Source organism: Procambarus clarkii, chromosome 22 (genome assembly GCF_040958095.1).
Source record: "Procambarus clarkii isolate CNS0578487 chromosome 22, FALCON_Pclarkii_2.0, whole genome shotgun sequence".
Taxonomy (NCBI): Eukaryota; Metazoa; Arthropoda; class Malacostraca; order Decapoda; family Cambaridae; genus Procambarus; species Procambarus clarkii.
The window spans coordinates 11,530,498-11,545,019 of NC_091171.1; the positions used below are offsets into that span (position 1 = coordinate 11,530,498).

The 14,522-nt window shown below is 40.4% G+C and overlaps 1 protein-coding gene across 2 annotated transcripts in view; it reads left to right on the forward strand.

The window, feature by feature from the left end:
• The window catches only part of LOC123757454 (RCC1 and BTB domain-containing protein 1), a 152,498-nt gene that overhangs the window by 56,207 nt on the left and 81,769 nt on the right, over positions 1-14,522 (forward strand). For both annotated transcript variants that reach the window (XR_006772748.2, XM_045741086.2), the window contains exon 5: positions 11,234-11,341. Coding sequence is in view for 1 of the 2 variants with exons in the window: in XM_045741086.2 (XP_045597042.1) it covers positions 11,234-11,341 (108 nt within the window). In the remaining variant the exon portion in view is untranslated. The remainder of the gene's footprint in view (positions 1-11,233; positions 11,342-14,522) is intronic.

Sequence of the window (14,522 nt, forward strand, 5' to 3'; positions counted from 1 at the left end):
GTTTAAATTTGCTTTATCTTCTTCCAAAGCTATTTTTAAGAGTTTATTTTCCTTTGCCATGACTTTGCAATTTCTTTCCAGTTGATTCTTGTCCTTGCATAAGTCTTTTACTAACCCCTCAAGACTTTAAACCTTGCTACTCAAGTGCTCATTACTTTCTTTCAATTTGCTGATTATTTGGGGTCAGATCAATTATATCTGATTATAAATCTCTATCACATGATAGTTCACTATAATATCTAATTTTGCCAATTTGTTGTGTAGACTACTTATATCAATGCTTTCTTCATTAAAACCCCCCAAATCTAGCTGTTGTTTTGTTTTCAATCTTGCTGGTGGCCATCTTGAATGTTTTTGTCTGCACTGTAAATGATAGGGTCACTTTTTTCTCATCCAATTTTTCACTTGGCACATTCGTGTCATCTCACCTATTTTTCCAAAGCACTACCCTTTTATATTCCTTTTGACACCACTCACTATTATCAACCTGTACTACTATACAGTACTTAGAAATTGTGAAATATCCTGGAGCTCCTCTGATGCAGGTGCTGACACTAGGGGTGTCACCTTTTGAATCCCACTTTTGAATTGAAATCCCATGAATTGAATTTTGAAATCCCATGAATTGAATGTGTGTGTGTGTGTGTGTGTGTAATTACCTAAGTGTAGTTACAGGATGAGAGCTACGCTCGTGGTGTCCCGTCTTCCCAGCACTCTTTGTCATATAATGCTTTGAAACTACTGACGGTCTTGGCCTCCACCACCTTCTCACTTAACTTGTTCCAACCGTCTACCACTCTATTTGCGAAGGTGAATTTTCTTATATTTCTTCGGCATCTGTGTTTAGCTAGTTTAAATCTATGACCTCTTGTTCTTGAAGTGCCAGGTCTCGGGAAATCTTCCCTGTCGATTTTATCAATTCCTGTTACTATTTTGTATGTAGTGATCATATCACCTCTTTTTCTTCTGTCTTCGAGTTTTGGCATGCTTAATGCCTCTAACCTCTCCTCATAGCTCTTGCCCTTCAGCTCTGGGAGCCACTAAGTAGCATGTCTTTGCACCTTTTCCAGTTTGTTGATGTGCTTCTGAAGATATGGGCACCACATAATCGCTGCATATTCGAGCTTTGGCCTAACAAAAGTCATGAACAATTTCTTTAGTATTTTGCCGTCCATGTATTTAAAAGCAATTCTGAAGTTAGAAAGTGTGACATTGGCTCCTTGCACTACATTCTTTGTGAGCCTCAGGTGATAGTTTTCCATCTAGAACCACCCCTAGATCTCTGTATCAGACTTCTTTAAAGATTTCTCACATAATTTCTAGGTTGTGTGGGGTCTATGTTCTCCTATTCCACATTCTATAACAAGGCATTTATTCACATTAAATTCCATTTGCCAAGTGGTGCTCCATATACTTATTTTGTCCAGGTCTTCTTGAAGGGCATGGCAATCATATAAGTTTCTTATCCTTCCTGTTATCTTAGCATCATCAGTAAACATGTTCATATAATTCTGTATACCAACTGGTAGATCATTTATGTAGACAATGAACATCACTGGTGCAAGAACTGAACCCTGTGGTACTCCACTTGTTTTTTTTTTTTTTTGTTTTTTTTTTTTTTGAGATATATACAAGAGTTGTTCCATTCTTGTACAGCCACTAGCACGCGTAGCGTTTCGGGCAAGTCCTTAATCCTATGGTCCCTGGAATACGATCCCCTGCCGCGAAGAATCGTTTTTTCATCCAAGTACACATTTTACTGTTGCGTTAAACAGAGGCTACAGTTAAGGAATTGCGCCCAGCAAATCCTCCCCGGCCAGGATACGAACCCATGACATAGCGCTCGCGGAACGCCAGGCGAGTGTCTTACCACTACACCACGGAGACTGACATTTGTGACATTTGTCAATCGGAGATTGACTTGTGACATTTTTCCATTCCGATACATTGCCTCTGATTACTGCCCTCATTTTTCTATCAGTCAGAAAATCTTTCATCCATTTTAGAAGCTTACCTGTCACCCCTCCAATATTTTCCAGTTTCCAGAACAATCTCTTATGTGGAACTCTGTTGAAAGCCTTTTTTAAGTCCAGATAGATGCAGTCAACCCAACCATCTCTTTCCTGTAAAATCTCTGTGGCTCGATCATAGAAACTGAGTAGATTCGATACACAGGATCTTCCAGATCGAAAACCATACTGTCTATCTGATATTATATCATTTCTCTCCAGGTGTTCTACCCATTTAGTTTTGATTAGTTTTTCCAATACTTTCACTATTACACTAGTCAATGATACAGGTCTATAATTGAGGGGGTCTTCCCTGCTGCCACTTTTGTAGATTGGAACTATGTTAGCCTGTTTCCACACATCTGCTACGATTCCTGTATACAGGGATGGCTGAAAGAGCAGATGAAGTGGAATGCTGAGCTCAGATGCACATTCTCTCAGAACCCATGGTGAAACTCCACCTGGGCCAACTGCTTTATTCTTACTTAGCTCCTTTAGCATATTTTCCACTTCATCTCTAGACACCTCTATACGCTCTGTTGTTTTGTGGAATTCTTATTGTGTCTGGTTCTCTGAAGATCTCATTTTGTACAAACACACTTTGGAACTTTTCGTTTAATGTTTCACACATTTCCTTTTCATTTTCCATGTATCTGTCCCCCCATTTTTAACCTCTAAATATTATCCTTTACCTGCAGCTTACTTTTAATGAATTTATAGAAAAGGCCTGGATCTGATTTACATTTGTCTGCTATACCGTTCTCAAAGTCCCTCTCTGCCTCTCTCCTTACTGACGTGTAGTTGTTTCTTGCATCTTTGTATCTGGTATGTTTGGGGGGTTTGGCCTCTTTCTATAATGATTCCATGCTTTTGTCTTTTGATCTCTGGCCCTCTCGCAATTTCTGTTGAATCGACCCTGTTTCCCAGGTCTGCATGTCTGTTTTCGTATGAATGTTTGTGTACCTTCATCATATATTGTGCAAAATTTGGCATACATCTCATTTACTTCCTTACCTAACAACCAGTCTGTCCAATTATACCCAAGAAAAAAATGTCTATGTTCCCCATAGCGTCCTCTCTTGAAATAGAGTTTAACAACTGTTTCACTCTCCCCATTGTGTGTATGTGTGCACACTCTAGTGTGTGCGAATTCTGTTGCCCCTTTGCTAGCTGCTGCATCATCGGCTTCCTCTTCAGGTTTTCGGGGGGTTCAGTTCGTGGCGCCTTCCTTCTCTCTTGCTCAATGTCTTCACGAATGCGTCGACTCTGAACTGATACTTCATGACCAGTGCTCACCAGGCTGCTCAGAGTTGGTCTCCTTCCCTTTGTCAGGTGCACAGTACAGTGCAGAAGTTGCAGCTGTGTGGTATTCCCTGAGAAAAATTTCTCAAGGCTTTGTGCTTCAGTTCCATGTTGATGTGCCTCAGTGGTCCATTGTCTGAACCTGGGGAGTGCTCTTCAGTCTGTTGCCCTTAGGATCTAGATGCTGCAAGTAGCTCTTCTGCTAGATTCTCAAGGTTTAGTTTTCTGTGCAGTTTACGTTCAGAGTGTCCATGATCTTCCAAACGGTCTATTCCAGATTTCTTCCCAACTCCGTAGAGTGGACCATCAATCCGGCCTCCCTCCTTTGGCTTTGCAAAACATTCAGGTGCCTCATTGTGGACGCGTTCACATCAGGGTGGAATCAGTTCCTTTCTCTCTCTATGGTCCCCTGTTCCCACTTTCTAGGCTCTCACTATGGATGCCATTCAGTTGGATTGGTCACAGTGGGGGGTTCCTGTAACTCTCCTAGTCCAACTGTTGCTTCAGGTCCTGGCCAGGGTGGAGTTCTACCAGGAAAAGGTAATGCTTCTGGCTCCTTTCTGGCTGGCTCAGCCATGGTTTCAAACACTAATTGCTTGGGATCCAAACCGGGAGGAGAGTTGGGGGGGGGGGGGTGTTCTGTGGTTCTGCATGTTCTAGAAGATCAGCATGGTGACATACTTTGCTAGTTAGACCTTCTTCTCTGCTCCTTGCACCTGGACATATTTGTGTGTGTCTATCACCACTGTTAGGGTGAACAGGTGGCTACTTTGATGGTATCCTAACTGTGGTTGTCATCTTGCCAGCAGTATGAGGTTTCTTGGCATTCCTTTCGCAAGTTCCTCTCTCTTTATCATTGTTCTTCCATTACTTAGTGTGTGGTGCTCTCCTTTCTTGCATTTTCTTCATCAGCATCTCGTGCCAAATACTTTTGCTTCATATCATGCGATGCTGGCAGAGCTGCTGCAGCTTGCATTCAGTGTTTTTTTACTACCTCTGCACCATTTTGCAAGTTGTCTCCCTTGTTATTTCACCTCCAGCCTGCTTATGCACTGCTTAAGCCTGCTTTGTCCTTGGACCATGTTTCTTTTCTGTCCTCTTCTCGGTTTATGGTGTCCCTTTGCTCTTGCATTCCTTTTCTAAGGTTTTCGTTTTGGTGGTTCTTTTCTTCAATTCTGGGGTTGGGAAGTTTCATGCTCTTCTGGAGGCAGGGATTTTCTTTTGGCCATGCTAGGCATTTATTTTTGTTTGCAACCAGTTGCTGCTCTTATGACGAAGAACGAGTCATTTGGCATGCAGAGGGATCCTTTGGTTATTAATCCTTGGTTAGTTCGGCCGTGGGTGCATTAGGTGCTGTGTTTAGTGGCGGCTCTTTGCAACTACTTTTCTGCCACCGATTTTGTCTCAGTGGTTGCTTTGTGTGTGGATCTGTCCCCTTGGTTTCCTGCTCCAAGGAATGAATTTCTCAGGTTACTGCAATGTTGTTGGTAGGCCCTGTGACCTACCTTTGTGCCCATGATGTACTGAGGTACGCTGTTTTGGCAGTCGAGTTTGCTAATGTGGCCTTGATTAATATTCTGGTAAATGGGTTTTGGCAATCTAATAAGGTTTTTGAGGCATGGCATTTAATTAATATTATGGGGCCTTGACTTCCTTGTGTTGCTTGACATCGGTTCTTGTCCCTGTCTTGACTGCCTGTTGTTTACTGCCCCCCCCCCCTGGTAAATCCCTGCATTTCTCTCCTTCATGGGTAGTTAGCTTCAGGGAGCCACAAGCACCTTCTCCCCAGAAAACCAGCATGGAATGTAATGAATCATAATTTTTGAGTGGGCCCTATTGACTCTGATTTCCTCCCTCCTAGGTCATCATGTATGGGTTTGTGTATGCATCTGCTCCAGAACTGAGACCCCAAGGCCTTGGAGGGTGTGGGGCCCTTCCCTCCTCCACCCACAAACAGGTGGGGGGGGCAGAGGTGGGGCAAACAAGTTAACACTAGTTTTGAGAGATTCAATTATTTGTTTACATAGATGGGGGAGTTCATAAAGTGCGTGGAAAGGCTCTTTTTGAACTCTGCAATTGCTTGTTTTGATTCGCTGACATTCTGGGTGGCATCCCCCAGTGAGGTGAGGATCTGTTTTCTCACTGCACCTCTTTGAAGGGAGGCCATCTTCTGGCTCCTGTATCTGGTAGGCCTAAGAACTCCACAGCTGATGTGACGTAGTAGTTGGGAGCCATACCAGCGATATAGCTTCAGAAAGCCATCATGGGTTACCCAGAAATTGGAGTTTCATTACATTCAACATGGCTTTTTTTTTTATACACAGGTGGGTACAGTAACAGATGACTCCTGACTCATGTTAAAAGGCTTAGAGCTTCCCTTCACATAACACATAGTAAAGTTTACCCACCAGTTTTCCTTGGAACACAACCACACAGTTGGTTTTAAACCAAGTACCCAGTTACTGCTGTATAAACAGAGGTGAATAGTGAAGATTTGGCACGTGATTAATCCTCCTTGGTCAGGAATAGAATCCAGACCAAATTGCTCACAAGGGCAGGGTGAGTCTGTTACCTCTGCTAAGGGCGAGGCTTCCTCCACAGGAGGACAGGATCTCTCAGGGACAGCCATCCAAACCCACCAGGGAAGATAACCTGGACTGTGCAGAGGCAACATCAATGAGCACCTAGAGAGGTTACTTGGCACGAGCAGCTCGAAGTAAAATTAGTGAAAGTCCACACGAGAGGTAAGGCCTGTAAATGTGTGTGTAAAGCAAATATTAAAATACAGTATAGAACATGTGTACATGAGCAAATGGCACTTACCTGAATAACTGGAATAGACTAATAGGTGAGAGGAGCGTAATAGCAAAATTTTGACATAACATTAAATGACTGACGTCAAGTGGGGGAACGGGGGGATCATGTAGCTTGGTGTATGGCCACCTGATGGCATTCAGGTGTAAGTAGCAAGTGAATCACTTCATAACCAGGTGGATCGTTTTTGGCATCTCTTTATTTCCAGTTATGTTTACCTTGCTATTGTCTGCACTATCTTGCTCTACATTTGTGATGGCCTTTTCTTTGTCTGAATGAAATTGAATCCTCACCTTCCTGCACCTCTGTAGAGAGTGCCAGGTTTTGACCTCTGGGCTCCAGTAAGTTAAAATGACTCAAGGACCTGGCATGCATTGAATTGGGGAGAGCTATCCAGGTTGCTAGCAAAAGGGTGTTTCCATAGGCTAGCAAGTGTGTTTCCCATAAAATCTAACGGCTTCAAGTATAGGTAGAGCATTCTATTGAGCATTATATTCTGTAGTTTCTACCCTTCCTTTCCAAGTTAATCTGTTCTGTTTTTCCTACATTTTCTTTACTTTTGCATCTGGAGGAAGAGAGGAAATTGACGGGCAGCAGTGTTGTGGTGCAGTACTGCCACCTGATGGCAATTGGTGGTAGTGACTAACAGGGGTTTAGGTACCAGGTACTGTAGTTTACCAGGGCATTTTCTGCCTATGGTAGGCTTTTATATTTAAGGAAAGCATTTTTCTATCTACATTCTAGGCTGGATTGAGTATTCTCCAGTACCTCCCTAGCACTAGTATGGCCCCAATGGAGACAGTTTGAAAAGGTACTTGCCACGCTGGTGCAGATAATTGACCACCTGCCCTGACTGCAGTGATATTAATCAGAGGTGAGTAGGATCTTGCCTTTGGGAGTGATAGAGTGTACTGTTCAGGAAAGCACTTTACATACACTCAAAGCAAGATTTCTGAGGTTCTGGTTCAATTCTATTATTACTGTATTCATTCAAATAAGTATATTTGTTATGATTACGGTATGTTTAAAGTGTTAATCAGGGAAGTTTGAATCTAAATGCATGCAGCAGTTACTCTTGACAAATAGATATATAACTGCATAGGACTGTGCCTTGGAAAAAATTGCAGTTACTGTATTTGTTAAAAAAAAAAAAGACGTGGAGATTTGTGTTGAAGGATGATATCTACTCTTAATGTGAGGAGAACATTATTGAAAGAATTTTGCTGTGTGGTTTGACCTGAGCTTATCTTAAACGTTCATAAGAAACTTCAAGAAATATACTGTACTAACTTTTTTGCCATTTCATACACTTGTATAAACTGTTTTAATGTTTCCACTGCTTCCCCCATCTACATTGTTTTCTTTATGGTAGAGAAACATTGTCGTCGTCCTCATTCTTATCAATGTAACAGTGGTGATAGGTGATCGATCGTTAGTTGCCCATGTAAACCCTGCTGTAGAAGTAAAGCGAGTGGCAATTTTATTTTCAAGTTCACTGTTCTACTAAGTGGCAGGCAATGACATTTTCTGAACTCTAACTTTATCCTTTCCTTGGCTACTGTTTTGTAGCTTTATCCTTTGTTTATTCTTCTGCTCTGATTGTATCTTCCTTTTTTTTTGTCATATTTTTGTTTTTCACATTTTCAGTTATACTAGTATAATTCAGTAAAAACAATCCTCATTCTTTGTTGTAGTTTTCAATAGTCAGTGAGTATTCTATTATAAAAGTAGTGAGTCAGCATGTAGTTCTCTCTGACATATTTCTAGTGTTCACTTAAAGATTTAGCTGAAATGTGAGTAAAATTATGCACAAGACCACCACTTAAAGGAAGAATTTCCAAAGAAAGCAACTAACCTAATTTTAAATGCCAGAGGGTTGAGAGGCAAGTCTTTTTGCATTAAATATACCTAATCTTTAATGATCATTCCCACTGTTCATCTTGGAGCATGCAGTGCTTCTCAGGTGTTCCAGTATCTCTTGTGTAGCTTTTCCCCCCTAGAATATGATGACCAAACCACACATCAGAAGATGCAGAAATGTGGTTTCGGTCCGTCCTGGAACATTATCGAGTTGTGTGTGAGTGGGTAGATTTTTTTGTTGTTGTTTTTTAGATTCAGCTACAGTACTCGGAATAAAAAGTTCCAAGCAGCACGGGCTATGGTGAGCCCGTTGTACTTACCTGGCACAGGAGATGTGCGTGGACCTGGAGAGAGGAAGGAATGGGTCAATAAATAAGGAAAGAGTGAGGTGAGGAGCAGGTAAGAGAAAGTAATTTCTAAAAGAAGGCAATTTCTAGAAGCCAATTTCTAGAAGGTAATTTCTAGAAGGTAATTTCTAGAAGGTAAGATAAGGTGTAAGGTGAGGAGCAGGTAAGATAAGGTAATGAACACTACACTAAATGACAGACTTAAGGAACACAAAAGAAGTGTTAAGTCTGCAGACACAGACAATGCTCTTTTCTGTCATGTTAGGGACTCTAATCATCCTATTGATTGGTCTTCTTTTAAAATAATCTTTCCTGCCTCTACTCTTCACAGACGCTGCCTTGTTGAATCGGCTCCGATACACAACTTGCCCAACATGAACCTTAGTCCTGGTTTTGTTGCTGTTGACTCTTCCCTTTTACAGTACATACTTAAATGCTCTAACCTTCTTAATAAATGTGACCTGACTTAAGCCTTACCCTTTTCTTTTTCTTACCCTCTTATTCTTACATCATTCCATTCCTCCTTCATCCCATCATTACTCATTCCATTCATATCTCTCATCCTGTTCTTACTTTTCACCTTACATCTTACCTTCTTTTAGAAATTATCTTCTTTTACCTGCTCCTTGCCTCACTTTTTCCTTATTTATTAACCCATTCCTTCCTCTCGCCATCACACATGACTTGATAAGGACGGACCAAAACGTCGTCGTTTCTGCATCTTCTGATGTGTGGTTTGGCCATCATATCTTCAGCCACGTTATTGTGACTCATCGTCTTTACCAGTACATCTTCAAATGGCAGCAATTCTAAGGTCATTGAAAATTGGCATCCTTTTAATTTTGTTCCACCATAATATACATGTTTATTACACATTAAGATTTGAAAAACATTTAAAGTTTGAAAACCATATTTGAAGCACACAACATTGATTCATCAAATTTTATTGGACCAATCCCAATTCGTTGCAATTGGGTATTCTTTGCAACTGGGAATGCCTCCAGGATGCATTTCCCATGTCCGATGGGCTAATTTCACTTAGCAAAATTTTCATTTCTACCAATAATGTTCATAGACAATTATCAAGTGAACATGTCAGTAAATAAATTTAACCACATCTAGAGTATTTCTCATGTCCTTAGCCATAAAACTCATTTTTAAAACCATACAAGAGTGAACAAAAACCTTGAGAACTCAAAATGAAAACAAACAGAATTGGGTTTTAAATACGGTATCCTCAGTGTAATCTAGCATTGAAAATGTAATGCTAGATTACATTTTCACTAAGTGGAAATGTAATCTACCATCAAAATTTGTCTTTGAACATTGATTTAAAGCATACTACCTTTTACCAAAGTAGAATAGTTTTCCAATATCGTGATTACTTTTCCTCACTCAGGCCTTTAGAATTATACAAAATAGATTTGTTATGTTGTAATGATATTCTGCGTAGTTACCTTATGTTTTGTGAGGGTTTACAATAATAAATCAGATTTTGCAGGTTTGAAACAATAAAATTGGTTGATTCTCAAGAAAATAGATCGATAATGAGTTTCAGTTAGTTTTGTATGTGCATTTGTTCAAATAAGCTTCAACAAAGCTCTAATCACATCAATTTTAGGACTTATTTTGACACACTTTATCCAAATATTTTTTTTAATTTAACATTTCATTTATTTTATATTTATTTTCATTAACCTTACCAAATGACGATTTATACATTCTGTTTGAAGTCGCAAGATCAAAAAGTGGCTATTTCTGAAATTAAACATTTCTTTGATATTTTTTTGGGTTGTTTCCCTATCTTTCAGGCCAGAGTACTATCAAGTTCCCTACATTTTCCACCACTATTGTTGCTACAGTGGAACCTCAGTACTCAAACTTGATTGGTCCCAGAAGGCTATTCGAGTACCAATCTGTTCAAGTTCCGAATAATTGTTTTCTATAAGGAATAATGTACAGTAAATTGGATTATTCCATTACAGACCACAAACAATACACATATGAAATAAATAAATGAAATAAATGCAAGTTTATTCTTGCTTTATCTGCATTTAGGACAGCTGAAGGCATATGTGGAATGTGGTGAGGAAGAGGAGGAGGAATGTTATTGTTTGACAAAGGAGTCCCCTACCATAAAAACTTTAGGTAATTTTGCTTCTGGGGTTCTTTATCTTTTCTGTCTTTTTTTTATCGTAGAGATTGTAGATTTAGGCATACCAAACAAGGTAGCAAGAACAGACACGCAGGTACCAAATTCATATTTTGCAGAGTTCTTTTGCATCTCTATCATGGTTCTAACTATTATACGGGTAATTTTTTTTTTTTTTACTCTTATCACTAACTTTCTTAGGTACTATGGTGACTTGTTTACAGTAAGAATATAAAAAATGTCCAAGAAACCCAAAAAAGTTTGCAATTTAGAGGAGTTGTGCACTGAACCACAGCTACTGGGAAACTGATTTGTCTATTATGTGTGTTTGAGAGTCAAGCAAACGGTCGACTATCAAGCATGAACAGTGTTCAAGTGCCGAATTGTTCAAGTTGGGAGCTGTTCGAGTACCGAGGTTCCTCTGCATTTGTCAGTTTAGCTTATAGTTCCTCCTGCTTTTCTCCAAATTGTAATTGCCTTCAAAATCTCACCAGAGACTGGTTAAAAGATAAAACAGTGGAAGATCATGAAATTAAATATTTCTTCCTGATATTCCTTCAGTTTTTATCTCCTTAGATCTCAGCCCAAAGTACAGTATTATAATGTGTACAGTGGGTTACATCCAGGAATGTTTAAACAACTTTGAATATTCTTTTGTTTTTATAGTGAAAGAATACTTGTCAGAGCTACTGGGAATTAATTATTTTTGTTATTATATTTTATTTTAAATAATTTGGTGTTTGTTTTAGGTTTATGGGTGGGGCCTGAATAGTAATGGTCAGTTAGGCCTGGGTAACAATGTCAACCAGCACAACCCATGCAGAGTCACAGCTCTCCAAGGAGTCGTCATCACAAAGGTTGGTTCCTGTTTGAAATACTGTACAGTATCTGTATATATTAGTTTAGGAGATGATTTTTAAGTGATTAAAAGTTCTGCAAAGATTTTTTAATCAAATATATTTTGTGATTATAAGTTACATTATTCCATATCCTGTACAGAAATGTACTAAATTTAGATTTGAATTGTTAATCATCATTGTAATCAGCACTATGGAAGGAGCGCCAGTTCCTACTGATGGTCCTTTTCTTTGGTCACAATTCACATTGATGCTTGAAATGGCTTACCTGTGTTGGGTTTTCTCTCCCTTAATAAGAAACCACATCTCATTATAGGGTAGCTCAGATTCTATGCGCTTAATGACAAAACAATTTTCAGTATTCGTTGTGTTGTGAAAAATCAGTATTTGGAAATTTTCGGTCATCTTTGAAGTTTATTGTAATAAATGTATTATTTACATGACAATTTGTTTCTAACAAAAAAATAAGTTTAAAATTAATACTGAATTGACAATTTTTGTTCAGTACTGTATGGAACAGTGGATATACTGTATAACATTTATCTTTGACTGCTCAGAACTTAAGAACACATGAATTAATGAAACTGTAGAAAGTCTATTGGCCCATACGAGGCCGTTTCCATATATATATCCACCCAAACGCATTCATATGTATGTCTAACCTATGTCTAAAACAATCACACACACACCCACATCTATTGTTACTTGGAAACCTGTTCCACAATTCAACAACCCTGCTTCAAAACTAGTATTTACCCCCCATGTCTTTTTTACTCTAAACTTAAATAATTTATACCCATTGTTTTGTGTTGATATATTTAACACCATATTATTGCCTATGTTATACCCTTTCATCCACTGTACACATCTGTCATGTCATTGCTAACTCTGTCTTTCTAGAGAAAGGCAAAAAGAGTTGCCTTATTTATTTATTGCTTGTTAAATATTTCATTTCTTGTCAGTTTTAGCTAACTAGGTACAGAATACTTTTTAAAAGGAAATATAATTCTCTACAAAAATGGTCCTTAGCATGTTCAATGTAGGGTTAAAGGTTTTCAAGAAAAAGTGCCTGGTGAGTTGAGAGACAACAGTTGATAACATAAACAGGTGGAACCCCCCAAATCTAACGATTATTTTACTCATTTTGGTATCATCACTGGATGCTGCTTGATATTGATTGGAAGATTTACATCTCTCTGCAGCAGTGAGCAATGCAGTATGAATAATGTACCCCATCCTCCTGTTTGGTAGTATAGTAACGATGAGGACCATAGTATATATATACCGACGTACAACAAAATTAAAAAGTAGAAATCGACACTATCGAGTTGGACAAACTGGAAAACTATTTTTTACTTATGTTGCAAAGACAAACTAAACTAACCTAATCTTCCTAGGCCTAATACATAATATCTGAGGCCTAATATAGTACATGTGTGCTATACTAGGCCTAGGAATATTTAAGTATGTTTTTTAGCTTTCTGTGGAGAGCCCCTCAGCTCCCCAGAGCTATACCGATCAAGTCCACTACGGGCTCACCATAGCCCGTGCTGCTTGGAACTTTTTGTTCCAGGTAGCGAATCTTAAACAGCAGCAGCTAAACCGGGCTGATGTGTATATATTAGTCCATGGCAACAGTCGATAGAGTTCTAGGCCTACCAGAGACCAGTGCTAGAACCTGGCCCCCCCCCCCCTAAGAGAGGCACGAGGAGCAATGGTCTATAGACACCCCTGTGCAATTGGAAACAGTCTGTCTGCCATCTACCAGGTCAGGCAGACCTGGTAGATGGTCTAAATTCCTACCCAGAAAGGTAGGAATTCCAAAACAACTTTCAAATGGTTAAAAATTGCAAACTGAAAGCCGGACTAGCAAGCAGAACTCTTCAATCGAAAACAAGCAAACAAGCATGACGTCACCACAGCTGCTGCGCTGCTGTCTGCGCAACTCCCCCCTCTCTAGGAAGTGAAAGAAGGGTCCCAGACCTCCATGCCGGCTACCCCAACTTCAGTTTACAGGCTGTTGTGTTTGGTGGCGTATTGATCGACTCTGGCTCCATCCTTTAGAGCAGTACTGTCCATAGCAGTGGTGTTGTTCTGTGCGCTGGTGTGCGAGCCAGGAGTAACACAAGAGTACTGGGGCTGCATGTACAGTACTTAAGGGCACCTTCCCTAGCTGCCCTATAAGTACTGCCCTTGCAGTTTAAGGTTATCTTCCATGAGCTGTTCGGGAGACTACCTCCGCTTGGTTCTTTTGCAACTCGGTGATTGCCCACCCTTGGGATCAGCTAGGGTTGGTCAAATTCCTGTTTGACCTTGGGTAGGAGGTAGTATCATCGCTGGCTGGGGTGTAAGGTACTGTGCAGCTGTCTGATATACGCATAGCGGCCGGTTCTGTTCCCCTGGAGACGTTTTGCTTTTGTAGTGTTTTTCTTTTACTTTTGTTTTGCCTGGTAATGGTCTGCTTGGTGTTGCTGTAGGACCACTTTATGATTTTGGTGGCCCTCTGCTAGGTCCCCATGATTGCATGTGTTGCAGGGGTTCAGCTTTTAGTTTGTTTGCTTAGTAGCTCTGGGATAACTGGTTAGCAGCACCTTGCCTGGGCTTCCCTTAGCAGTCAGCCTAAGGGCCCTGGGAACCCCCATTTGGGTTGATTGGTTCAATGGAGGCGACCTCTTGAGTCCAATCTCGCTTTGTGCGAGTTTGGAAGTTGCTCTGTCCCCTTGTCTCAGGGTGACATTCACTGTCTTTGCCTCCACCATACTTTTTCTTTCCCACAACACACACACACACCTCAGCCAGGAAACAGTCTGTGACAGCTGACTAACTCCCAGGTACCTATGTACTGCTAGGTAACAGGCATTAGGGTGAAAGAAACTCTGCACATTGTTTCTCGCCGGTGCCAGGAATCGAACCCGGGACCACAGGATCATGCATCCAGCGTGCTGTCCAGTCAGCCACCAGCCCCCTGTGGTGAGTGGTGTTCTTTGCATGTACTCCAGTTCACACAGTCTGAGAATACAGTACTGTTGATTGGGTGCAGGCAGCATCTGCATTGCATGTGCTTTTTAGATTGCTGCAACGCTCTAGGTTACTTGCCTTTCCAGATGCCCTACGGCTGCCCCATTTTGGTTATAGGGCCCCGAACTTAGATGTTAGTGGCTTTGACTCTGGTTTCGTCCGC